This window comes from Neoarius graeffei, chromosome 20 (assembly GCF_027579695.1).
Source record: "Neoarius graeffei isolate fNeoGra1 chromosome 20, fNeoGra1.pri, whole genome shotgun sequence".
Lineage (NCBI taxonomy): Eukaryota > Metazoa > Chordata > Actinopteri > Siluriformes > Ariidae > Neoarius > Neoarius graeffei.
The window spans coordinates 65,622,524-65,649,987 of NC_083588.1; the positions used below are offsets into that span (position 1 = coordinate 65,622,524).

Below are 27,464 nucleotides of genomic sequence, written 5' to 3' on the forward strand. Positions count from 1 at the left end.
TTGTTTGTTTTATTTCTTACCGGCTAACACTGACCACTAGGCGATGTGATACACGAGTTGCCGAGATGAGATGAACTTTAACCTTTTCAACATGGCGGCGAGCGGTACAAGACACTTGAATGTTAAGCATTGTACGCTACTAAAGTTTTTTTTTTTTTTTTACTAGTACTAGTGGGTAGTTTGTGTCTATGCAATGTTGCGTCATTAACAAGTGTAATATACGTTAGAAATCCGTTTCCTTTAAAAATGTGTTATGGTTTCTTTTTACCTATCCAGAGCAGACGCTATTGCTAACGATAGCTAACTAACTATTGCTAACTTGAATCTGGTCCACCATCTTTAATTTGTCAACAACAACGAAAGCATGTGAACACAACACACTGGTAAATACCACTTCCCAACTGGAAAATATCATCTTCCCATAGCACATGAACGCAGCATAACACTGGCCACTAGGCGGTGTGTATGACTGGTAATTACTAACACTGGCCACTAGGCGGTGTGTATGACTGGTAATTACTAACACTGGCCACTAGGCGGTGTGTATGACTGGTAATTACTAACACTGGCTACTAGGCAGTGTGTATGACTGGTAATTACTAACACTGGCCACTAGGCGGTGTGTATGACTGGTAATTACTAACACTGGCCACTAGGCGGTGTGTATGTAATTACTAACACTGGCCACTAGGCGGTGTGTGTGACTGGTAATGACGGAGGCAGGAACGCACAGGACCGAAACCATCAGAAAGCCCGACACTCCGGGGCTCCGCTCGCAGCAGCTCCGCTGTTAATGAATCTTCTCAACGAAGTCAACTCCTGATAGCAAATCGAACGCTGATGCAGGGATTCCTACACGTGTGGTCTTTTAATCATTGTCAATTATTTAAACAGATTTCATAAAATGTCATTTTAAACTTGTTAGAGAGGTTTTAGAGTTTGGAACTGATTAAATTATTACATTTCAGGTGTTATTAATCCAAAAAGAACAACCACCACTTGTAAATATCGTAAACAACTTCTTCTGGCTGCTCCCGATTAGGGGTCGCCGCAGCAGATCTTTGGTCTCCATTGCTCCCTGTCTTCAGCATCCTTCTCTACCACACCTGCCACTTTCATGTCCTCTCTCACCACATCCATGTATCTCCTCTTTGGCCTTCCTCGTTTCCGTGTGCCTGGCAGCTCCATCCTCAACATTCTCCTTCCCACATGCTCTGCATCTCTTCTCAGGATGTGCCCATACCATCTCAGCCTCATCTCTCTTAGCTTCATTCCCAAGCTCTCCACATGTGCTGTCCCTCTGATGTGCTGTCCCCCGTAAACAATTTATTAAAAAATGCAAAGGATCCATTCAGGAGCCTAAAGAGTCGACTCTTCCTGGCGAATCGACTCAAATGACATGACTCACTGACAAGAGCTGGAATTCCCAGTCAATGATTTGGAAAATCACTACACAGCAGACAGCAGGGGGCGGTGTGGTCTGGAAACTTGACCTCTTGCAGGTAACAAAGAGGACAAATCACATCCGAATACTGTAAACAAATAACTTGTGATTTAAAATGAACTGACTCATTTCTGTTGTTCCACCTGGACAGGGTTTTACACCCTTTTTTTTTTTTTGCAGAAACATTACACACCAGAGTGGATTTTTTTTAAATAAACAGTTCTCTTTATTGATAATTGATTCTCAAAAAAGAGACTACAAAAAAAGAACAAAGAACACAAAGTAAGCGTGAAAATAAACGTTCAAAGCTTTTCTTCATGATTCTACAAATAACAGAAATAAGGAAAGGGAAAAAACCAGAAAGAAAGAGATTTAAAAAAACAAAACAGAACAGTTAACATGATTGTTTCTAGAATGCATCTGAAATGTAGATGGAAATTCTGCACCTGTGTTGAGTTCTCTCTCTCTCTCACGCTGCACATCCGCATCACCCGCTCCCTGTGCGTCAGAATATTAATCATCATCAGCTATTCTCCCAGAGTCGGGGGCTCCGTGTGTGTGTGTGTGTGTGTGTTTTACAGTTTATAATCAGACTGGCTCTGAAACAGGAAGTGCAGCGACAGCAGCGATGTGATCAGCATTCAGGAAAAAAAAAAAAAAACACCCAGTACGAAGCCAGGGCCTGGAAACATCTCTCCAGAGAGAAGGAAAGACCAAAAAAAAAAGTGGAATAAAATCTCACGCTTACTCACAAACACACTGCATCAATGAGGAACGAAAAAATGAGTGAGTGAGAGAGAGAGAGAGAGAGAGAGAGAGAAGAACCCTGGGTACTCTGTGTGTTTGGTGAGAGAGAGGGAAGCAGCAGGGAGGTAGGTAGAGAGAGAGTGGGGTATTTCTGAGGTGGAGGGAGGGAGGAAGTGGGGGTCCGACATAGCGAGTGCTATTTCTTGGCTTTTCCCCCCTTGGCTGAGTTGCGAGGCGGAGTGACTGGACGCCCTGAGCCCACACCGCCTCCTCCTCCGTACGAGTACAGCTTCTTATCAGCCGGTTTCAGGATCTGAAAGAGAGCGTAAGAGGAAGGAAGGAAGTGAGCGAGAGAGTGTGAGAGAGAAAAAAAAAACAAGGGGGGGGAGTGACACTAATCATAAACAGAGAAGAGTGAGATCTGTCTGTCTGTCTGTCTCCACCGTCCACAGACACCTGATTGTGTTTGCTGTTAGAGATAATGATCACAACACGGTTTACATGTCTGTCTCTCTTCCTGTGTCCACGTGTCTGTCCCTCTTTATAGATACATGTACTTGTGTGCATGCATGTCTCTCCCTCTCAGTCTTCTCCTCTTTCCTCATATCTGTGTCTCTATCCATCTAATCCATCTCTCTCTCTGTTCACACCGAACTGAATCATTTTCCTAATTGTGTATATAATGACTCTGAATCATTTACTCAGACTCTCCGAGCGATGGCTGACCTCTCTCTCTCTCACACAGCACATCAGCCCAGGCTTTATCTGTGTTAGTCAGCTATTAACTAATAAATGAAACTGGGTGGAACACAGTGCGTGCGTACGCACACACACACACACAGAGAGAACACACTCCAGTTTCTGAAACAAAAAGAACTTTTAGTTGGGTTGCTCTGTTTTAGAACCAAACTCAAACTGTACTGAATTGTGCTGAGAGGAGCCGAGCGCTCCACAGCCCTCACAATGACGCTCATGTTCATTTTTAATATTTTTATGACTCCAGAAAGATTAAAAAGTGTGTGTGTGTGTGTGTGTGTGTGTGTGTGTGTCCGTCCCCTCACCTGGAAGGAGCACATGAGTGTCTCGTCCACACTCATCATGGCCCCGGCATTGTCGAACTCTCCGCAGTAGTTGGGAGCAGAGAACAGCGTGACCAACTGCCTCTTAGCAAAGAACTCGTATCCGTCCTCCACCACCTGCCCCATACGGAGAGAAAAACAAAGAAAATACAAAAGATCGAGAAAGAGTAATAGGGTGAGAAATAAGAATAAAAGGACAGTAGGTGTACTCGAACACACCTGATGTGCCCTGCAGATGAGGTCCATGTCATGTTTGTGCAGGAATTTGGCCACCACGTCTGCGCCGAAGGTGAAGGAGACGCCACGGTCGTTCTCTCCCCATCCCAGCACGTCTTTATCTGGGTCGGCCCATAGCAGGTCACACAGCAGGCCCTGATCCGGAACGTCTGTGGGACGCATCACACGCCGAACCTGCTCCATGGACTGCAGGTCTGGAGAGAGGCCTGAGGGGAGGGCAGACATCTCAGGACACATGATAATATAATATCGATATACATCATAATACATCTGATCACAATACATTTTTCCAGAGATAGCATGGAGTATCATGGTTTATCAATCATCATACCCCACGTCATCTCTGGAAAAAATGTATTGTGATCAGATGTATTATGATGTAAATGTTTTTTTAAAAATAACAATTCCAAACTCTGAAAGCAGCTGATGTAAATGTTTTCTACCGTTATGAATCTTTAAAATATATTTTTACAGATTTATCTGCTTTTCAGTTTTATTTGTAATAAATAAAATATATCTAATGGCTGTCCACATGCCCAAACACAGCAAGGGGTGCCAATACTTTAATCTGTACTCAAAACAAAAACTTGGGTTAAGACAAAAATAAAATCCATAATTTTTAAGGCATTTCTATAATGCAGGATGTGGTAATAATTTGCTGTGAAAACAGTTGGGCTGCATTTAAAACTAAACCTTTTTTAATTTATTTGATGACAACTTTAACACAATATTTAAATAAACAAAAAAATTCTCATCACGCTTAACAGAAGATAAAAGTAACTCTAAATAACTCAAACTGAAACACAAAAATTCTATGATCCTAAAACGAGGAAAATTCATAAAATGTAAAGTTAAAACGAAGTTAAAAGTAAGCCATTAAAATAAATAAATGTTGTAATTGGAGCACAAAAGATAAGCATTAAGAAAATATTAGAGTAAATAATTTTTTAAAGTTAAACTGAAAATTGTGTTAATCAGGATGATTCGGTGAGGTTGTTTGACCAATCAGTGCTCTGCACTACTTTAAGCTCCGCCCACACATCCCAGCTCAGCTCACAGTGTACGTGAGAGAGAAGGGCGGGCTGAGACACGCTCTGTGGTGGAAATGGTGAGGATTATGGGTAACGTGCAGAGCCAGACACTGAACTGTATGCTGCAGAATATTCTGTAATAAAGTCGGAGAAATGAGCTGCGACGAGACAGAAAATAAATCTGCTCTTAATCCTGAAGATATTCAACACGGAGGCGTCATAAAGACGCTAAAATAAACCGAATGGGTACTGCTGAGACCACACACACACACACACACACACACACACACACACACACACGGAGAGAGAAAACGCTCACCTCCATGGCAGCAGAAGATCTTCTCGTCTACGATGGCTGCCACGGGTAAGCAGTTGAAGCAATCTGTGAACGTCTTCCACAGTTTAATGTTATACCGTCTCTTACCTGAGGGCGCACACACGCACACACACACACACACACACACACACACACACTGTAGTGTCAGATTAGGAAATAAATCCTCCTTTATCTCCTGGCTTTATCGATTCTAATATTATTCTGGAACAATCTGGATAATAAATAAGATGGGAAAAACATCATTCCAACATCCCAAGTGATCAAACCACAGACACACCCAGGGGCGAGGCAGCACTGTGTCTGAGGAAATAAAGTGCGACAATAAAAACTGCACGCTTATATCTAACACATTTCTAATAAACTTCTCGTTTAATAAAAGATCAGGACAGAAAGGAAAGAAGAGGAATTAGTACAGAGAGCAAATCAGAACAAAGAAAAAAATGAGGAGAGGAAAAATGAAAACAAAGGAAAAAAGGAAGAAAAAGTGAGAAAGAAAAACACGGTAAAAAGAAGGAAGACAAATGAGGAAAGAGGAAAAAGAAAGAACAGATTAAAAAATCGGAAGGAAGGAAAGAAAGGAAAAATGAAAGGCAGAAAAAAAGAGAAATAAATAAATATAAAATTACAAAGAACAGAAAAGAGATAATATGAAGAGAAAGAAAGAAATATAAAAAAAGAAGGGAAATAAGAATAGGAAAGAAATAGAAAGGAAAAAATAAAGACAAGGAAAGAAGTGGGATGTAAAAAGAAAAAGAAATTGCACAATGTATTTATTTTTTAATAAACAAACAGCGGTGCGTTTTATTTTCTTAAAGTGCGTGTGTTTGTGTGTAAGCCCGTCTCTTACACTCGTCATAGAAGCCGTAGATGCGGTTGATGGAGGCACACTCGTGGTTGCCCCTCAGCAGGAAGAAGTTCTCGGGGTATTTGACCTTGTAGGCCAGCAGGAGGCAGATGGTCTCCAGAGACTGTTTCCCTCGGTCCACGTAGTCGCCCAGGAACAGGTAGTTACTCTCGGGAGGGAAACCGCCGTACTCGAAGAGCCGCAGCAGATCGTAGTACTGACCGTGAACGTCACCTGGACACACACACACAAGCAATGGAGCTTCAGAACATGGTCTCTACTAATAATTAAAAATGCAACATGGACTATAATAATGGGGCGGCACGGTGGTGTAGTGGTTAGCGCTGTCGGCTCACAGCAAGAAGGTCCGGGTTCGAGCCCCGTGGCCGGCGAGGGCCTTTCTGTGTGGAGTTTGCATGTTCTCCCCGTGTCCGCGTGGGTTTCCTCCGGGTGCTCCGGTTTCCCCCACAGTCCAAAGACATGCAGGTTAGGTTAACTGGTGACTCTAAATTGAGCGTAGGTGTGAATGTGAGTGTGAATGGTTGTCTGTGTCTATGTGTCAGCCCTGTGATGACCTGGCGACTTGTCCAGGGTGAACCCCGCCTTTCGCCCGTAGTCAGCTGGGATAGGATCCAGCTCGCCTGCGACCCTGTAGAAGGATAAAGCGGCTACAGATAATGAGATGAGACTATAATAATAACAACGTGTTCGATGTTCCTCTTTCAATATGGTCTTAAAAAAAAAAAAAAAAAACCCCGTTATTTATAAAAGTTTTTCATCCAGCACATCACGTCATCGCTCCATTCTTCCACTCGTGGTTTGAAATTTACCCTGTACAAAAATTCGTCTAAAAACATTACGGTATTTAAGAACTTTTTATCCATGTAATCTTTTACACTACCAGTGATTATTGTTATAAGCTGACTTCATTAAAAGTGAGGGCTCCACCTCCCTGTCAATCACAGTGACACTAGCCAATCATGTGCGTCTGTGAGCTCATGTATGCAGAAGGCGGTTGACAGCGCTTCCCATGGACTGTGTTACACAAAGCCCTGTGAGGCGGCAGTTTGAAAATATATCGCTGGCTGCTTCACTTTCCTGGTTGGATGCTGTTGTAGGATAGTGCGGCGCTGACTGGTGGGCGTGGCTGAGTAAGGAAGAAAAACTGGGTATTTATTTATTAAAAAAAAAAAAAGCAGCAGCTCGTGTCTACTTTTGTCAAGGTGAACGTATAAGGCTGGATGAAGTTATGACTTACCATAAAAGCATCTCGCTCCACCTGTGAAACTTTGCCCCAAACAATTAACTGACTCAAATTCCTTTCACCACCTGAGGGTGGAATAATGACGTCTTTAAAAGACTCGACTCTTAATCCGACTGTAGATTTAATTACACGCTGAACATCAACATCATGGAAACTGTATTTCTGCCTCAAGGCAAGGCAAGGCAAGTTTATTTCTATAGCACATTTCATACACAGTGGCAGTTCAATGTGCTTTACAGAAGTAAAAACAGAACAGTGAACAATAGAAAATAAAATTACATAAAATAATTGAGGAAGAAAAATAATAAGAATTAAACAATAGTAGAAATAAAATAAAATGAAATAAAAGTTCAAAAAAGGAATCAGCCTCGAGATTAATTATTATTATGGGTTTAACTCAAAGCTTCCTCAAGCTTTAGTTACAGCTTAAGAAGAAAAAAGTAAAAGAAAATAAAAGAATGAAACTTGAAGCTGTTTCACAAGCGGATTCCTGACCCGTGGAGTAATCCGAGAGCGTCGGAACACACACACAGGCGGAGATTAAACAGCTGTGTGTATTTCTCCACAGATCTATAAACCCCTCGGCGTGATCCAGGTCCTGATCTATTGCGTGTTTATAACCAGGCGGCAACATCATGGGCGTGACAGAGCACACACTCCACGCTGCAGGGTTTATTTACAACTTTATGACGGTGTTAGTAATCTGCTAATCAGGGCGAGCTGTAAAAGCGCGGTGCGTTTACTCGACTGATAAACCGCAGTGCTGTTCTTGGTTTCACTCACCGCAGATCTTCAGCGGCGCCTCGAGCTCCAGCAGGATGGGCTGGCTGAGGAAGATTTCGCGGGATTTGAGGCAGAGGCCGCGGATCTCGTTCTCCGTCAGCTGAACGTTCTTGCCAGGCCGCGAGCCCTTAACTGTGTACGCACACACAGAGAAAGAAAAATTATTCAGATACATTATTAGGAAGTATAAATTCATCACACTCTCCCCAGAACACTGTTCAATCCTAAATTTGTTCTATTTTATCGTTTCCATAGCAACACCTCGTTCACTTTATAAACAAATTAAAAGCATGACAAGTCTTTATCATCAATTTTATTATCTACATACTTTTAGTTTTTGGTCTTTTTATTTGTTCATCTGTTATTTGTGTCCCCGTGCATGTGAGCATATTTGAATGGAATATGCATGTTATAAATATTATTATTTTCTTTGAACATTTATGGAAGGAGTCTCCAGTGTCAGCGCTTCATAAGTCAGAGGTTTCTTGCTTTCTTTTTGCCTTAATAACTTTAAAGAGCGGATGGCAAGGGAACGACTGTTTACAGCTGCTATAACGCAGGTGAGAACAGGAACCAACTCGTTTCACAGAACATTAAATGCAACTAAACTGGGGGAAAAGAAAAACAAACTAACAAAAAAAAAAAACCACACCACAACTCCTCATACTTATAAATAAATGAGAGATACAGCAGCTCCTTCCTCCCGACTGCTGTGAGACTGTACAACCGGCACCTCACCAAGCACAGCACCAGACTCTCCTCACAATAAATAAATGTTATTTACCAGTTTAAAGGGATAGTTCGGGATTTTTGACATGAATCTGTATGGCATCCCCATCAATAGTGTCGTGCAAACACACTGACTTACCCCTGACAGCATCCTGTGAGTCCAGTTCTTGTCCAGTTTTGGTCCAGACGAAAGTAGTCCGGCAAGTTTGTTGGGGTCACGAAAGTAAAACGTTTTTCGTCTCAAAACAGTATGTGTTCAAAAGAGTGATATATTTACATCACAAAACCGTTGTCAAATAAAAAGTCAGACCTCGAAATCGCTTGGCACTATTTTCTCTCCCTTCTTATCACTGCGCGCTGCCGCCAGGTGACAGCGAAACGCAGACCCACTAAGCTGGTGGGAGACCAAGGCTGCACTCTATCCACGGCTTACACACGTGATGGCACGGAGGATGTGTATAGTGGCAGCACGGCTGTTTCATTCATTGTTTACTAGTGATGGGAATTTCGGCTCTTCTTACTATAAGGAGCCGGCTCTTTCGGAAGATTTTTTATAATTATTTCTCATGACTTGTACAGTCACATCGAGTACACATATCAATGCAAATTAACACGAAGGGATTTACTAGACCAATTTATATCTGGAACTATTTTCAGCCACAGCACAGGCAAAGCACCGCTGCAGGCGCAGAGACACCGCACAGCGCCTGAAAACGGGTGTGCGCAGCGCCTGAAAACCCGTTTTCAGGCGCTGCGCGGTGTCTTTGCGCCTTCCTTTTCCTACCTATTCCTTTAATTGCTGCAATTAACTAGTTAATTCTGATTCTATTTCTCCTCTCAGTTATAATCTGTCCTGCTTTTGAAAAGATCCTCTCTGGGGGGACAGATGCTGCCACTATACACATCCTCCGTGCCATCACGTGTGTAAGCCGTGGATAGAGTGCAGCCTTGGTCTCCCACCAGCTTAGTGGGTCTGCGTTTCGCTGTCACCTGGCGGCAGCGCGCAGTGATAAGAAGGGAGAGAAAATAGTGCCAAGCGATTTCGAGGTCTGACTTTTTATTTGACAACGGTTTTGTGATGCAAATGCATCACTCTTTTGAACACGTACTGTTTTGAGACGAAAAACGTTTTACTTTCGTGACCCCAACAAACTTGCCGGACTACTTTCGTCTGGACCAAAACTGGACAAGAACTGGACTCACAGGATGCTGTCAGGGGTAAGTCAGTGTGTTTGCACGACACTATTGATGGGGATGCCATACAGATTCATGTCAAAAATCCCGAACTATCCCTTTAAGGTCAGTCCGTATCGTGAAATACTGTGACTGAGGTCTTGAAAGTACTGACCGAGGCCCTCTGGGCCGAGGTCAGTATTCAAGGCCGAGGATAAAAAGTCATTTTTATCACAAGAAAGAAAAGCTTAAAGTGCCATTCCACCATTGGATGTATTCTTTGGCATAAAATGCAATACATTTTGACAACATATGAAGAGTTCAGATGCAAAACTCCCTAAATCCATTTGACCACTTTTTGAGAAAAAGGCCATTTTTTTTATCAGGCCTTCATATTTAAGTATAGAAAGCTAGTTTTATTTGAAATCACAAGGTTATTAGTTAGTGAAAAATATGTTAATCTCACAAATGTTACTTCAGCCAAATTACTATTTTTTAGCAATTATTTTTTTATTTAGCGTCAAAACCAGCTAAATCCATATGTGGTTTGTGTGCAAAAACCTCTAAATCCATTTTTTCCTTACAGACATAGGTAAGTGTTACAAAACCACCAAAGATACAATTGAAAATATTGAAAATTATGATACCACACATATGGGGTGGTTGTGATGGTGGTGTGGTTGGCTCACTCATAGCTAATTTAATATGGGACCTATGATCATGAGCAAACTGCACCATATTTTTAGGTAATACCTAATAATACCAACACCTCTCTTCATAAATGAAGGCAGAAGGCCTGTCATGTCAACATTTAAGAAATTCGAAATCCACACAGTGTAATCACAATGCCAATAGGTTTATTTTCTTCACATCAGCGGACTTTCTAAGCAGGTGATACAAAGTACTACACCCAATAAAATACACTGAAATAAAACTAAAGTGCAATATAAAAATCTTATGTAAACATGAAAATCTATACACAAAATATACAGCAGCAAGCAACGTTCTGCCAAGAAGGGTAAGTTTATGTCAGTACATTAACACAGTAACAGCAATAAAAACACAGCAGTGCAAAGAACTTAGATGGGTATAAATAAGTTAATGATGAAGATGAAATTGAGGTACAAGCCATCAGATTTATAGTATGAACAAAAGATTATTTAAGATGACAAAACTATTTTAGGGTTTTTTTAAGATTATGAAACCAGTATGATAAGTTACATATTAAAAAAAACACAATTATGTTAAAAGTTCACATCAATGCTCATGAAAGACGCCTGGCAGACAGGAACCCTTGTTTTATCTTCCTTCAGAACGGAGTATTTGATGGTCACGTCTCTCTGCCGTCTCGTCTTCATCATCAACTTGTTCCCTCCTCCGTTGAACCGGCATAATCTCCAAGTGGGACAGAAGTATAGTGTCCTGTTCAACTTTATCTTTACATGTGTGTAGCTGATTTTTAAAGTATGCCAGGTCGTTCTGAGTTAAGCTTGCCGCAGCGCACATCAACCTGTTGTGATTGCAGGCTATTCCATTTTCAGTATTTTTGCCACTATATCGGTTCATTTTTGCTTTATAGCAAACATGATTTTCAACAACGCGACGTTTTCTCCGCCCATTCACTGTCTGGAGGACAGGTTCATCCATGCCATTGTAATCCATGTTGGTATTATCTGCCATTTCGCGAAATCTCCCTCTGAATACAGTCGCAGCTTCCTTGATGAGACTTTGTTTACTAGCGTTAAAGCGCGCGAGTCCAAGTGATGTTCTGATTGGTTGTTGAATATAGAGGCTTTTGTTGCTAAATCGAAGTGGCGTTTAGAGGGGTTTGATATTAAATCAATTTTTTAGACAAGACGGGGAGTGGTTTTTATTTTTTTACAAAAATATTTCATTTACATATACTAGATGTAACCAGGATTCACACAACATCCTTAACTCATTTTTCACGGAGATGGCGTTTAGAGGGTTTTGCATCTGAACTCTTCATATATAAATGGTATCACTAGATAGAGAAATCTTTTAGCTTCAAAATGATATATCAAACATAATTTTTTGACGACAAGTATATTAATTTTGCGACCAAAGTCACCTACCCTTTTAATTTCCGCGCATGATGTCATCGGCAGGTTCCCCTTCTTGTGTACCACGTGATGTGTGACGTGGCACACATTATCAGCAATGGCGGATAGAACGTGATAAAAATAATACCAATAAATCTAGCTAATACCAATAAATCTAGCTAACTGAAAGATTAACTCAATTTTTCGCAATTTTTTTGGCCCCCATATACGAGGAGAAATGACTCTCTCACTTCGGGGGTTTCCTGGTCTAAAAATAGACTGACACGTGGTACACAAGAAGGGGAACCTGCCGATGACATCACGTTTCACTACCGCGCGGAAATTAAAAGGGTAGGTGACTTTGGATGCAAAATTAATATACTTGTTGTCAAAAAATTGTTTGATATATCATTTTGAAGCTAAAAGATTTCTCTGTCTAGTCATGTTGTCATAAAATATACTGTATTTTATGCCAAAGAATACATCCAATGGTGGAATGGCACTTTAATATACCATTTGTAAGATTTTTACACAATTTAATACACTGAGAATACACAAAAATTGCAATAACTCAAATCTCACTCACACACCAACAACCCTTGTGCAGATATAATGGTTTAAAAAAAAAAAGTGTTTAAAGTGAGACCGCACCCCAAGAATGAGATGTGTACACACACACACCCTTGTCTAGTCTGTGAGGATTTGGATACACGTACAATGATCTCATCTCCTGTAGCCGCTTTATCCTGTTCTACAGGGTCGCAGGCGAGCTGGATCCTATCCCAGCTGACTGCGGGCGAAAGGCGGGGTTCACCCTGGACAAGTCGCCAGGTCATCACAGGGCTGACACATAGACACAGACAACCATTCACACTCACATTCACACCTACGCTCAATTTAGAGTCACCAGTTAACCTAACCTGCATGTCTTTGGACTGTGGGGGAAACCGGAGCACCCGGAGGAAACCCATGCGGACACGGGGAGAACATGCAAACTCCACACAGAAAGGCCCTCGCCGGCCACGGGGCTCGAACCCGGACCTTCTTGCTGTGAGGCGACAGCGCTAACCACTACACCACCGTGCCGCCCCATTTTGAAATATTACACCTTATAAAAGTATCAACTGTTTATGGTTTTAAAGCAGCTCTACTTTATCAGTGTGCGAGTAAACCTTGAGTACAGTACATCCTGAATCAGTGATCGATATTGTGATATTGTGTTATACCTGATATTTTTTTTACACCAGGTTATCACACCGTGACATTTCCACACTGCAAACTGCGTGTCAGATTCTCCTTTCACACCTGATGTTCAGACGTCACCGATGTGGCTGTGAGAACTGAAAACAGAGCTGTGTACTCTGCCGTGCATGTGTTCACGAACACATTGCTGCTTGCCGCACTAACCGCAACAAAGAGATGCTCGGATATCACCAGAGCAGTTAAACACTGACACTGCAAACTCCACAGCAGGAGAAATGCTCATCAGCTCCTGATGCTCAGAGTTTACGTTTCATGCCCTTCCTTTATCTTTATCCTATAATAAGCGCATTAGCTCATCATACACGACACACAAACGCTCACGCACGTCTCATGTTTGGGTCATGAAATCTAACAGCATTAAATCAACACCCTCTGACCAATCAGAGTCCAGAATTCAGAAGTTCTGTGGGAGAATTACTGTAATCGAGATGCGTAGTCGAATAAAGACTTAGACTTCCTTTGAATAAAACATGGCCATATCATACTTTAATAAAAGATTAGGTCATTATGCTGATCTTAATATTTAATACACGTACATGCACAGGAAGTCCATCACTCACACACACCTGAGCTCTTTATACAAATCAATTCACGATGGCACAATTAAACAAGGTCAAGCAACTAAATGAGTTCTGCGTTTACTTTGCAAAGACACACACACACACACACAGGAAGTTTGTCCAAACAGAGCGTCAGTTCAAACACAATGCAGATCTCCAGCTCGGGTTCAAGGTGGCTGTTCAGGAGAGTTTCCCAGGGCGATGCGGCAAAACAGTGTCTGATGCCTTCGCAGGAGAAACATCAGAACCCGAGAATAGAACCATGTGTGTGTCAGCTCCAGGTTAACCCAGCCAGCTGCCTACTCCACTCATCCTCCTGTGATGTACACAGTGAGCTGCGGTGAATCAGAGTCGAGCGCTTTGGGGTTTAAACACAAATCCTCACGTGGCAAGAATAGAAGCTGTAACGTGACTCAGAGTTCCGTGCTGTTACGAAAACTGCAGCTTAGAGGAAGGCTAGAACATTGAACATGCTGTGTATGTGTGTGAATGTACTCTAGAACTGGGTATTTATTTTACACAAAAACGCAACAGCTGCACTATTTTTGATCTATTCCTCTTAGACCACACCCACTTATCATCATCATCACGTTATCATCGTTCCTGTTAACATTGGGGAACGTCAAGCTGTTACTATAGAAACAATAACGTATTAAAAGGAGCGGCGCATTAATATAAACCTGTGGTTCATGTTACAGCCAGAGCTACTCTCCGAGTCGTGTTGTTTTACACACACACACAAAAAAAAGTGCTGTAACCTGCTGACCAATCAGAGTCAAGCGTTTCACCACACTGTCCTGGTGAACTCAACTGCACTGAAGGTGGGAACAGAAAAAAAAAAATTACCATTCTAGTCATTTCACGCATGTCAAAGTTCTCACGCCAGCTCCCAAACCCAATCAAGACCTTTCACCGTGTCAGAAATAACCACTTTACGCAATCTGGCTAGTTATTTTTACGGACTGCACTGGAATCAGTCTCTCGTGTAACCACTTCCTGTCTGTTGCCTCGCTCGACTCCTTGCTGTTAATTTTAGCGTCAGTGTTTAAGCACCACATCGTACCCCGAGCTCAAAGACCTTGACTCATCAGCTTTAACCAAACCTACATCGAGCTCCACCCACCACACAAACCCCACCCCCGTTTTCCTCTCCTGAACCACATTTCATCCCAGTCATGTCTCTAACCCCTGGATTTTCCACCCATTTTATTTTAAGAACTAGGAAGTGAATATATTTATATGTTAATGAGGGTATAAACAGTACACAGTGTTGAGGAAGCAGCTGTTCCTGAATTTCATCCCGTCCACATCGGAGTCTGGACCGTAAAAAAAAAAAAAAAAAATCTACTTTTAAAAGCTGAAGATGAAATGAATCGTAATGGAGTCTGAGAAAACTAATTTTTTGTAATTCATTGCTATATAGTGTGTTAAAGGACTTTTGATTTACAGTGAAAAGGAAATTAAATGTAAACGAATTGTTTAAAAGTTTAATTGTATTTTTTTGTATTTCTGTTACACATCAAAATCTAAAAGTTTTTCATTTTTTAAAATCTCTAAAATTACCCTTTTGAAATATTTACCAAAAGTCAGTCACCGGCGGCACGGTGGTGTAGTGGTTAGCGCTGTCGCCTCACAGCAAGAAGGTCCGGGTTCGAGCCCCGTGGCCGGCGAGGGCCTTTCTGTGCGGAGTTTGCATGTTCTCCCCGTGTCCGCGTGGGTTTCCTCCGGGTGCTCCGGTTTCCCCCACAGTCCAAAGACATGCAGGTTAGGTTAACTGGTGACTCTAAATTGACCGTAGGTGTGAATGTGAGTGTGAATGGTTGTCTGTGTCTATGTGTCAGCCCTGTGATGACCTGGCGACTTGTCCAGGGTGAACCCCGCCTTTCGCCCGTAGTCAGCTGGGATAGGATCCAGCTCGCCTGCGACCCTGTAGAAGGATAAAGCGGCTAGAGATAATGAGATGAGAAGTCAGTCACCTACCTACCCCATTTCAGAACGAACGAACACACACACACACAATCACACAGGGTATTTAAAAAAAAAAATAAAAATGTACACACCCTGGTAAAAAGAAATGTTTTTCTGATGTAAAAAAAAAAAAAATTGACCACAATAATTAATTTCAAAACTTTTCCCACCTTTAATATGTGACCTATAACCTGTACAATTCAATTGAAAAGCAAACAAATCTGTTAGGGGGAAAACAAAAAAATTAATTAATTAATTTTAAAAAACCCGTAAAATAAGCTGGATGCATAAGTGTGCACACCCTTAAACTAATACTTTGTTGAAGCACCTTTTGAGTTAATTATAGCATTCACTCTTTTTGGGTTCACACCTGCCATCAATTAAAATGACTCTGATTAACCCCAAATACAGTTCAGATATTTACTCAGTTGCCTCCTCCAGCAAAAGCCAGGGTTCACAGAGCTTACAAAGCATCAGAGGGATCTCATTGTGAAAGGTATCAGTCAGGAGAAGGGGACAAAAACATTTCCACAGCATTAGATATACCATGGAGCACAGTGAAGACCGTCATCAAGAAGTGGAGAAAATATGGGACAACAGTGACATTACCAAGAACTGGACGTCCCTCCAAAATTGATGAAAAGACAAGATGAAAACTGGTCAGGGAGGCTGCCAAGAGGCCTACAGCAACACTGAAGGAGCTGCAGGAATTTCTGGCAAATACCGGTTGTGAACTACATGTGACAACAATCTCCCGTATTCTCCATATGTCTGGACTATGGGGTAGAGTCGCAAGACGGAAGCCTTTTCTTACAAAGAAAAACAAACATTCAGGTCCAGCTAAATACATCAACTCTCCCAAAAGCATGTGGGAAAATGTATGTTATGGTCTAATGAAACCAAGATTGAACTTTTTGGCCACAATTCCAAAAGGTATGTTTGGTGCAAAAACAAACACTGCGCATCACCAAAAGAACCCCATACCCACGGTGAAGCATGGTGGTGGCAGCAGTATGTTTTGGGGTTGTTTTTCTTCAGCTGGAACAGGGGCTTTAGTCAAGGTGGAGGGAATTACGAACAGTTCTAAATACCAGTCAATTTTGACCCAAAACCTTCAGGTGTCTGCTAGAAAGTTGAAGATGAATTTTATCTTTCAGCATGACAATGACCCCAAGTATACATCGAAATCAACAAAAGAATGGCTTCACCAGAAGAAAATTAAAGTTTTGGAATGGCCCAGCCAGAGCCCAGACCTAAATCCAGTTGAAAACCTGTGGGGTGACCTGAAGAGGGCTGTGCACAAGAGACGCCCTCGCAATCTGACAGATTTGGAGCACTTTTGCAAGGGAGAGGGGGCAAATATTGCCAAGTCTAGTTGTGACAGGCTGATAAACTCCGACCCAAAAAGACTGAATACTGTAATTAAATCAAAAGATGCATCAACAAAGTATTAGTTTAAGGGTGTACATACTTATGCAACCAGTTTATTGTACGTTTTTTACTTATGTTTTCCACCCTAACAAATTTGTTTGTTTTTCAATTGAATTATACAGGTTGGTCACATTAAAGGTGGGAAAAGTCTCGTCTCGTCTTCATCCGCTTATCTGGGGCCGGGTCGCAGAGGCAGCAGTCTGAGCAAAACCCTGATGGTGGGAAAAGTTTTGAAATTGTTTATTGTGGTCTATTTTTTTACATCAGAAAAACCGATCATTTTAAAAAGGTGTGTACACTTTTTTATATCCACGGGGTGCGTGCGTGTATGTATATATTTATATATTGAGGGGCGGAGTAAGAAGGTCCGGGTTCGAGCCCCAGGGCCGGCGAGGGCCTTTCTGTGTGGAGTTTGCATGTTCTCCCCGTGTCCGCGTGGGTTTCCTCCGGGTGCTCCGGTTTCCCCCACAGTCCAAAGACATGCAGGTTAGGTTAACTGGTGACTCTAAATTGAGCGTAGGTGTGAATGTGAGTGTGAATGGTTGTCTGTGTCTATGTGTCAGCCCTGTGATGACCTGGCGACTTGTCCAGGGTGAACCCCGCCTTTCGCCCGTAGTCAGCTGGGATAGGATCCAGCTTGCCTGCGACCCTGTAGAACAGGATAAAGCAGCTACAGATAATGAGATGAAAACTTTTATTTAAAACTTTATATATATTAATATATATATACACACACATATAAGATCTGAAATCTGAACAGGTGTGAATGAGGAATACCTCCCCACCTGAAAACAAGTGAGAGTGAGTGAGTGAGTGAGTGAGTGAGTGTGTGTGTGAGAGACACAGAGAGTAAGCAGCACCTCAGGGTCAAATTACATAAAAGGGATATAAATACTGCTGTTATCAGAGTTGTTTGTTTTCTGCTCTGCTTTTTGCAAACTATGCTTAAAGTACTGCAATAAACAGCAACACACACACAGCAATAATAACGCCGTGCGTTTTAAGCACGAATGCGGTTTGCTGTGAACTCAGAAGATGGAATTGCATCGTTTAAATATTAACAAACGTGGTTTATTTTCTGAGCTCTGATCTTCCTGCTAATGTGAACAATAAGAAAAATTTACATTTATTTACCGCATCAAACTAGTGAGCTGTAAAAGCAGGATATTACACTCAATTTACAAACTGTACTCTTACCCAACAAATAGTCAGATTACTAATGAAGTAAAAACATTACGAACGTCTTATCCAGTGAGCAAGATGAGGTGAGGGGAAGTGGGCGTGTCTCAGCGCTCAGTGCTTGCAGAAGTGAACTGCTCTCGCTGCTGTGCGCTCACTCACTACATTTACATGCACATCCAAATCGAGCTGCTGTCGGTAATCGAGCTGAAGGTCCCAGCAGGGTGCCAGAGAAATCCAATCCTACATGCACACAACTGAAATCGGGCTATTCTGTGAGGTGCATTGTGCACCCGAGCCACAGGTGGCGCAACACGCCCCATCGTGTTGGTACACTTCCGGTTGTCGTCATGAAGAAGAGCTATTCAAGAGTGTAAACAAAGTTATCAGTTCCGTGTTCTCCATTGCGCGTTTTTCTCCCGTCCATGAATTTTAATATATTCAACTCCTTAAGCTGAATGAGCATGAACTCTGTCTCCTCATTGCTCCAGAAGTGTACGTTTCTGCTTGCCTGTAGCAGTGGGGGCGTGGTCAAGCGCCGGTCTGTGACAGGAGGGCGGAGCCAGGGAAGGTGAGTGGCAGAACGACGGTACACCTGACGGTAATTAACCTGTGTTTGTGTGGCTTCCCAGTAACCGCGCCCTATTTAAGGAGGCAGAGGGAGAGCAGAGGGGACAGCTCATCCCGGGACTAGAACACAGCGCGCGCACGTGTGGTTTTTTTCTCTCTCAAGAATAAAAGTAGGCTGTTAAACTGAAAAGTCTGACAATAAAAAGCCTATTAGTACCAGAAGCTTTGTCCTGCCGTCCTCTGTGCTCCACCCACACTTCAGAGAGCTCTACATCGCCATTTTCTCTTCTCCGTTTGTTCCTCCTGACCTCTTCTGCTGCTCGCTACTACTGTTGTCATGCCGACCGAGGCTGTTGTGTTTCCCGCTTGTGGTCTCGTCACTCGTCACTTCCGGAAGTAGCTCGACAACTAGCTCGATAGGGTGTACATGCACAAAGTAGCTCGGCAGAAATCGCATAAACTAGGTCGTGTAGCTCGATTCCGAGAAATCAAGTTCGGTTCAATTTCAGCCGAATTAAGGTGTATACATGGCATTTTGAACTTCGATTTCAGTCGAGCAACGGCAGAAATTCGATTCTCTCTATGTGCATGTAAACGTAGTGACTGATACCTTCGTGATCAGGCAATTCACAGCACCTTACTCTTAAATGTCTGAACAGGGGATCCTTTGTATTGGGGTGGCCGAACTGGGACTGACGCCAACGTCTCATTGTCTTTACCAAGCCTTCGGCTCTGACCACTCCAGACTGCATCAGATATGTCTTTCTACAGTATTCATGCTGAACGCTGAAGCTGCCACTCAGTAGGTGTAACCACAGTGACTTCTGCCTACAGTGACGTCACATGCATACCCTCTGTTCACGGAGTAATACAGATATTTATTCACTGTCTAAAAGCGGAGCTCCTGATGAGTTTACAAACAAAATCCCCCTGAATAGAAAAATTATATTACAGCACCATGAATGGACCACTGAATTGTGTCGTGTTTTTCCACCTCAATCACTGCGTCGTCTTGTGATAGTGAGACCAATAATGAGACGCACTGCAGTTACAATACATATTTATTCCTTTCTTTGATGCCGCATGTCATGCACCAGAAGCAAGACCACCACATTTATTATGGTGCGAGTCTGCTGGGTGCCTGGGGGACAGCAGTGAACCAGCACTTTCACTTTACACCACTACTGTAGAGTTACCATCCAATATCACACTCCATACGTCACACAGCTGTCTGGTTTCATCTCTCACATCCACACTCGAGCAGCACCATTAGGAGTCATGACCATGCACCTGTTCCTGATTAGAGCTCAATCACAGCATAGACTCTGAGTAACACACACACACTTTGTGAAAGCCTTGTATTCTGCGTCACATTTCTGGTTTTGACCCCGTTTGTGTTTTTGGACTGCGAGTATTGTATTCCTGCTGATATCCTGTCTGTGCCTCACTCCACCACTGCCTGGGTTTGTCTCCATTTTGGATCTGTTTGCTGCGTATTTAAAAAAAGAAAAATAAAAAACCCTCTTCCTGCACTTACATCCATCTATTGCCCTTATATAACACAATCTATCAACTGTCCAACAAGCGAGTGGACTAATAAAACTGTTTTAACTCGTTTTATATCAAACTTTTGTGAATATTTTTTGTAAAATGTGTCAGTAAATATAGCCATCCCACGATATTTTTTAAAAAGCAAATTAAAAATAAATGCTGGATAAAAACCCATCTATCTTATGGAAATAAAGATACAAATTCTGTTGTCCAGTGGTCAAATGTTTATGAGATACGTTGCCTTGTTCGTTGTACGGTCAAAAGCCATCAAAAATCAGACTGGTGTGTTACTATATTCTCTTAAGTTCGGGGCTCCGCCATCACGTGAACTTGTCAGTATCGAGTATCTGTGAAAAGAAAAAAAACCCTGCAAAATCAGAGAAATCTCCATCCTAAATGCTAGACTTATGTTTCCCCCCCAGGTGAGCTGATGGAAATCATTGTGTCACATATTAAGCCATTGTTTGGCTACTCTTAGAGCTTAAAGCTATGACGTAATTCTAATAGTTTTGGATTTGCATATTATACAAGAGTCGACTGTTATCCTTGGCGGAAGTCTGCTCTCCAAGTGACTGAGTTTAATTCTTATTTTTCTGCTGATGCTCCTTTCAAAACCCACTTAGCACACAGTTTGTTCCTCTATAACACGTTTCCCATCCTGTATTTCCTCTCTGTGTGTTTTAGATAAACACAACTCTGTGCTGAAACAGAAACGAGTTTAATCATCTCCTTTACCACGGTGTTGGTGTGTGTGGTGATCGTACTGAACTCACTGTGTGAACATAAACACCAATCACTGAATACTGAACACCAGAAAACATCACAACTGAGATAACACACAGTCATCGGTCCATATCGTATGAAACGTTTCTGAGGTATCAGGATGAGATTTTTTTTAAAAACAGTAATTACAAATTAAAATTGCCTATCAACCTTTACAGCTGAATTTATTAGAAGTTAGAATTCATTTTTCATGCTCTTCTGTTCTGTAATTTATTTTTGTAGATGAAGGATGTACATCATTTTTTAAAAAAATCAATTATTTTGGTATCTTATTTATTAAAAAATTGTCAATGTGACATTTTCTGCAAGATGATGTTTATTAATACATAACATTTATGGAAGGAGTCTCCAGTTTCAGCACTCTGTAGCAGTCAGAAGTGAAGCTGTAACTCAGGTTTGTCAGCACTTTCAGGACATCACAAGTTTGTTTTTCTGTTTGTTTTCTCTGGAACATGACAAGCCACACTTTTTTTTTGTCTTATTAACGTCAATAAAAGAGAAAAAAAAAGAGGCAGATTAAAAAGTATGACGTGTCATTCTGTAATAAATCATTGTGAAATCACTGGTACATGAGAAATAAAATGCTTTGGGATGTGTGGTTATGAGGGGGAAAAAAAAAAATCATGTCTCCATGCGTGTTTTTTCTGACTTTCCATCACTAACTCAAAAAACGAGTCACAGTGAGGAAACAGTCAGGGTGACTGGACGAAACCCATCCGATCTGGTTATAGACAATGATTTGACAATCGAGATGCTGAAAAAATATTTTCACGCTACATGCTGTACCAAGAAAGTTCTGGGTTCGAACCCAGCAGCCAACGAGGGCCTTTCTGTGTGGAGTTTGCATGTTCTCCCTGTGTCTGTGTGGGTTTCCTCCCACAGTCCAAAGACATGCAGGTTAGGTTAATTGGTGGCTCTAAATTGACCATGAGTGTGAATGGTTGTTTGTGTGTGTCAGCCCTGCGATGAGCTAGTGACTTGTCCAGGGTGTACCCTGCCTCTCGCCCATGGTCAGCTGGGATAGGCTCCAGCTTGCCCCCCGCGACCCTGCACAGGATAAGCCGTTACAGATAAAACAAACAAGCTGTACAAAAAACTCTAAATATGATCACCATGCACTGCGATTTCCAAAATCAGAAAAAAACATGTTTTCAGACCGCAGGTTTTTTTGATCGCTGATTAATGACTGATCTCCTGATTGCACACGGCACGTCAGATTTCTGCCCGAACATGACGAATCGCTCAATTCAGGTAAAGAAACAAACGAGCGTTACAAGTCCCTACTTGTGAAACTGTCCCTGTTTTATTTATTAAATCCTGTCTTCCAAAGTGAAACTGAAATCATGACATCACACCAAAAAATCCCCCACACCATCACACTGTTCTAGTTTGGGGAAGGGGGGGGACAAATGGGAAATGTATAACACTCTAAAGAACGACTGGTAAAGCAGAAGGAAGAAGATTATGCTCCGTGTTATTTTAATTCACAAATTAAACCTTTATTCATCAAAACTGTGAAGACTGGCACATTAACAAATCAAAATCTGTCAGTGATTTCACTGCTGACAATTAACCTGTCTGAGGTTTCTGCACATTAAAACACCAGTGTGTGTGTTTTTAAATATATAAAAGCTCTTTAAGGCTAAAATCAGGTAGAAATCTGAGATGTTTCCGAATCTCACAGCCACATCTTTACACAAACTTTATTTCCATCTTTAATTTCCTCGAGGTTCTGGCTAGTCCGTGATTTTATTTCCATCCGGATCGGCCGGGTCTGTGTTTTTCTCCGTCCTCCTTTGAGGAAATTAAGAGACCTGGAGTTTTTCTCCAAACTCTGCGCTCACCTGATGGTTTTAGTTCAGATACGTGCGATTTAATCCCACAAGCGTATTAAAGGAAGCATTTAAACTACAGGTATAAAGTATTACTTTATATTTCACTTTTCTATAAATAACGACTAGTTTCATCACGACACTTATCTAAATATTTAGCAACACACATGACATTTGATAATCATCTGGGTTAGTAGAAAATACAAGCAGCTGGAACCTTGCTCCTCAGTAACGGCACGGTGGTGTAGTGGTTAGCATGGTCGCCTCACAGCAAGAAGGTTCCGGCTTCGAATCCAGCAGCTGGCGAGGGCCTTTCTGTGTGGAGTTTGCATGTTCTCCCCGTGTCTGCGTGGGTTTCCTCCGGGTGCTCCGGTTTCCCCCACAATCCAAAGACGCGCAGTTAGGTTGACGTGGGGCGGCCTTGGGCTGAGGTGCCCTTGAGCGAGGTACCGAACCCCTGACTGCTCCCTGGGCGCTCTGGTGTAGCTGCGTATTCACTGCTTCAGATGGGTTAAATGCAGAGGATGAATTTCACTGTGCTTGAAGTGTGCATGTGATGAATAAAGGTTTCTTCTTTTCTTCTTCAGTACTGTCCAGATGTGAGAGTTTAACACGTGTGGTGTTAAAAAAAAAAAAAGTATTATAGACATCCCGCTGATAAACTAATCCAATCCGAATAGGGCTCGTGAATAAAACCAATGAAAGAGAAGTGTGTTAAAACGCCCGGCTGTGTGATTCACCTGTCTGAGACTCCGCCTCCAGGTCAAGATTGTTAAAAATGTCTGCAATGAGCTGATAAAAATCTACATAACTCACGCTGACACTAAACCGGTATTTAAAACATCATTCCCACATATGCACCAGTGAACGTTATCACCATTATCATTCCTGTGTATCCGTTTGTATGCGATTACTGTCGCCATTTTGAACAACGAATCAAGCTGTTTTTCAAAAATTACTACTCTTTCACCTGAGAAATATGGAACCTTAGTGGAATTTGTGCTCATTTTATGAAGAGATTCAACCACAAACCATTTTCGACTCAACTGTGTTCGGAATATAATTCATGTCTAATTTATCAGAAACATGCTTCGTTTAACACTATTCATATTTAGCTGTTTCATGAAACCTTAGGCATCTTTCTGAGTGCATGTGATGACCTCAGTGCACAATGTTAAACCATTACCATTAAGGATTGAGCGCAAAACTAAAGAAGAGCACTGACTGATTCTAAAGCTCTAATCATTGCTTATATTTATGTGTGTTTTTCTTTCCGCACGTTTAAGACATTTTCAGGACAAAAACAGAGATTTATTCTCTTTCAGTGCAGATTAAAATGTGTTTGGTTTTCTACAACACTAAACAAGAAATAAAGAAATAAATATAAAACTGTAGAAATTTAAAGGAGGAATTGAACTTTGTACCAAGTGGTGATGATGTGACTAACTGCAGGTTCACATCCGCACATTCAGCATTCCACCTGCACTGCATTCTCCACTTCACAGACTTAAACACTGCATTATTTTAGTCTTCTACATTAAATTTATCCGAAATAATTCCACACAAACTAAAACCATTTCATTTCACCCGTTTGATCAGGAAGGGAATCTGAGAGCCAGCCCCGAGCTCTGTTTACTGACTAACAGGAAACACAGGGGGACGATTTTAACACAAAACCGACTTTAAATCTCTTTAAATGACACTGAAGAGCAGGTCACATCCTCAAACGGGTACTAAAAATATAAAATACTCAACATTTCATCAAAATCAGACAAATAAAGTGGATAAATCCCCTCACCTTCCAGGAGCCGCTGTATTATGGAGTCGATGTTTAATTTGTCCGGTTCCGCCATTTTACTTTTATAATTTCTCGATTTATTCAAGCACGTCAGGTATTTCAGTCACGAATAAACGTCAGAATCCAAAAACAAGAATAATAATAATAATATAATAATAAGGCCCCCAAGCAAAAAAAAAAAAAAAACCGGGCAAATCGTTAAAAAAGAGGAAGAAAACAAAAACCAGAGAGATACCGTTATCGAAATATCGTCTTTTTTTTTTTTGGTTAGCCGCTAGCTTAGCTTTCCTTGGCTAGCTGCTTACATTTAGCTTAGCTACACCGCGTTAGCTTATTAAATACCCGTATTACAAAAAAAGAGTTTATATAATACAAAAATACTCGCTATAGCTCCTCTGTCTTTCTGTTTTTTTCTTTCACTAATTCTGACCGTGTTCAGTCCTTTTTCTTTCTTTCTTTTTTTTTTAAACGGTCCCTCTCTTCCTTCGGTCCTCCACCAGCAATAAAAAAAGAGGACCGTGCAGCTAAAAGAGGGCGGGAACACTGCGCGTTGGTTTAACTCTATTCGAAAACAGATTGGTCCATGACTCAAGTTTGAACAGAGGCTCTGTGCTCTCATTGGTCAGTTACGACGTCAATCCTTTCGTTCAACGCAACGCCCCAGTTGTAAAAGTGTGACGTCAATGCATCGACTGAAAGAGTGCAAAATGAATCTTCTCTGGGATTTGATTCATTTCTCATTCATTATAATGCGCTGCAATGATTCGAATCTTTAACTCAGTGATTCGTTAAAATGGAAATAGCGTGTGCGTCAAAAACATGACCAGAACCTGCAAATGTTTGATATGATATTTAAATATTATATATTATTTTTCATTTTTTAAATAAAAATACAAGTATATAAAGCGATGTAAGTATAATATGGATGTCTGTATCTATAATTTAGACCATTTTAAAAACTATTTTATTAGTGTAAGTAATGCAACACAACTTTTGTTTGTTTGTTTGTTTGTTTTTAATGGCAGTAGTTCTTTCAAACAGTTATCACACTGTTCGCTTGTGAAAATAATAATAACAATAAAAGCAAACATAATAATATAATACAACAAGAAAATATAAGAAAATACAATACAACCACTGCTTTTAAAACTGAGTATTGAAGGTTTACAGATGTGTAAGAATCAATCACCTCTGGGTTATTATTTAAGGTAATTTGGTATTTGGGCTTTAGATTAAAGCTATTTGAGTTTTTATATTTTGTTGGATGGCAAATCTTGCTATTCAAATAAAACCATGTCCACTAAATGCACTAAAACAGCCTGTGATAGATGATGTTTTTGCATTTACTGAGGTGAAGTTTGGGTTTTGTGGTTTGTTTCCTGGATGATCAGAGTCCAGATCATTTCCCTATAAGATACAAAATTATCTCACTGGTCCACATCAGCACTGAACTTATATTTCAGGGCACTTAAGGGAGATGAGAAAATACAGCCCAGGTTTAAAAAAAAAAAATCCTGGAATTTTCCTGTAGGCGGCAGGATGGTGTAGTGGTTAGCGCTGTCGCCTCACAGCAAGAAGGTCCGGGTTCGAGCCCCGTGGCTGGCGAGGGCCTTTCTGTGTGGAGTTTGCATGTTCTCCCCGTGTCCGCGTGGGTTTCCTCCGGGTGCTCCGGTTTCCCCCACAGTCCAAAGACATGCAGGTTAGGTTAACTGGTGACTCTAAATTGAGCGTAGGTGTGAATGTGAGTGTGAATGGTTGTCTGTGTCTATGTGTCAGCCCTGTGATGACCTGGCGACTTGTCCAGGGTGTACCCCGCCTTTCGCCCGTAGTCAGCTGGGATAGGCTCCAGCTTGCCTGCGACCCTGTAGAACACAGCACTGTTAATAATATACTGTATTCTGTGTGTCTGAACCGTTGTGTGTATACAGTATTTCCTATTTTTGCACCAGAATGTGATTGCGTGCTCATGTTGCATTACATCTTGCACAATATTGCAGAGCTACTTCCCGCTACAGTCTCTGTGTGAAGATTTCCATCATATCTATCGGTCTATCTATACATATACACAGTTACGGCTTAAAATTCGCGGTGGTCCGGTCGCCCGAGGCGACTTAATTTTTCATTTGGTGGGTAATTCCTGTCACTAGCCAGCCTGGCTGGCTAGTTGAAAATAAAAAATATATATGAAGCGAAGATTCAGACACACCGTCAACTAAAGCTGCCACATATTAAGCGTGTGTCGTGTCTGTGTTAATCGATGTGTTTATCGGCAGGATGGAAAATACCGAAGAATTCCGAATCATATCGTGTATGAGTCAGGCTGTCGTTTTTTTCACTTCTGCGCATGCATATAATGCATCTCATTGAATATCGCGGTAATCACGTTATCAAATTCAATAGATGTGGCCACATTATCACCCATTTAAACACGTGTTTTTGTTGTTGTTTACATCTACATCTGCCAAAGCTACGTTGTGATGTGGAATTTTCTGAAAGGTGTACAGAAACCGCCAGAGACGGGGACAAAGCGACCTCGGTCTGAAGAGGAGAAAAAGGCCGCTGGCGTACAAGAAGGAGAAATGACAAAGGACTTACAGTATAAGCAAACGTGGGAGCAGGGTAGGCCTTGGCTGCGATAAGATTTTTATGGAATAATTAATTTTTTTCAAGTTGATTCCTAGTCAATATGAAGCTGCTAATGATTTCTCTCTCATAAATGGTTAAATACAGAAAGCATGTTGGACATATTTTGGGTGCTATAGTCATGATAGTAAGTATATTTGTTTTCAATACTCATA

At 41.5% G+C, this 27,464-nt stretch overlaps 1 protein-coding gene across 1 annotated transcript; it reads right to left on the reverse strand.

Annotated features, from left to right (window-relative positions):
- Positions 1 to 1,646: 1,646 nt before the first annotated feature.
- On the reverse strand, positions 1,647 to 25,194 carry ppp1caa (protein phosphatase 1, catalytic subunit, alpha isozyme a). Its single transcript, XM_060902262.1, has 7 exons — positions 24,667 to 25,194; positions 7,767 to 7,898; positions 5,723 to 5,953; positions 4,858 to 4,962; positions 3,490 to 3,713; positions 3,253 to 3,387; positions 1,647 to 2,504 (listed from the first exon to the last, which is right to left on the reverse strand). Exons 1-7 carry the CDS (start codon positions 24,719 to 24,721, stop codon positions 2,388 to 2,390), a joined length of 999 nt encoding a protein of 332 aa, XP_060758245.1. The 5' UTR covers positions 24,722 to 25,194; the 3' UTR covers positions 1,647 to 2,387.
- Between the last annotated feature and the right edge of the window lie 2,270 nt (positions 25,195 to 27,464).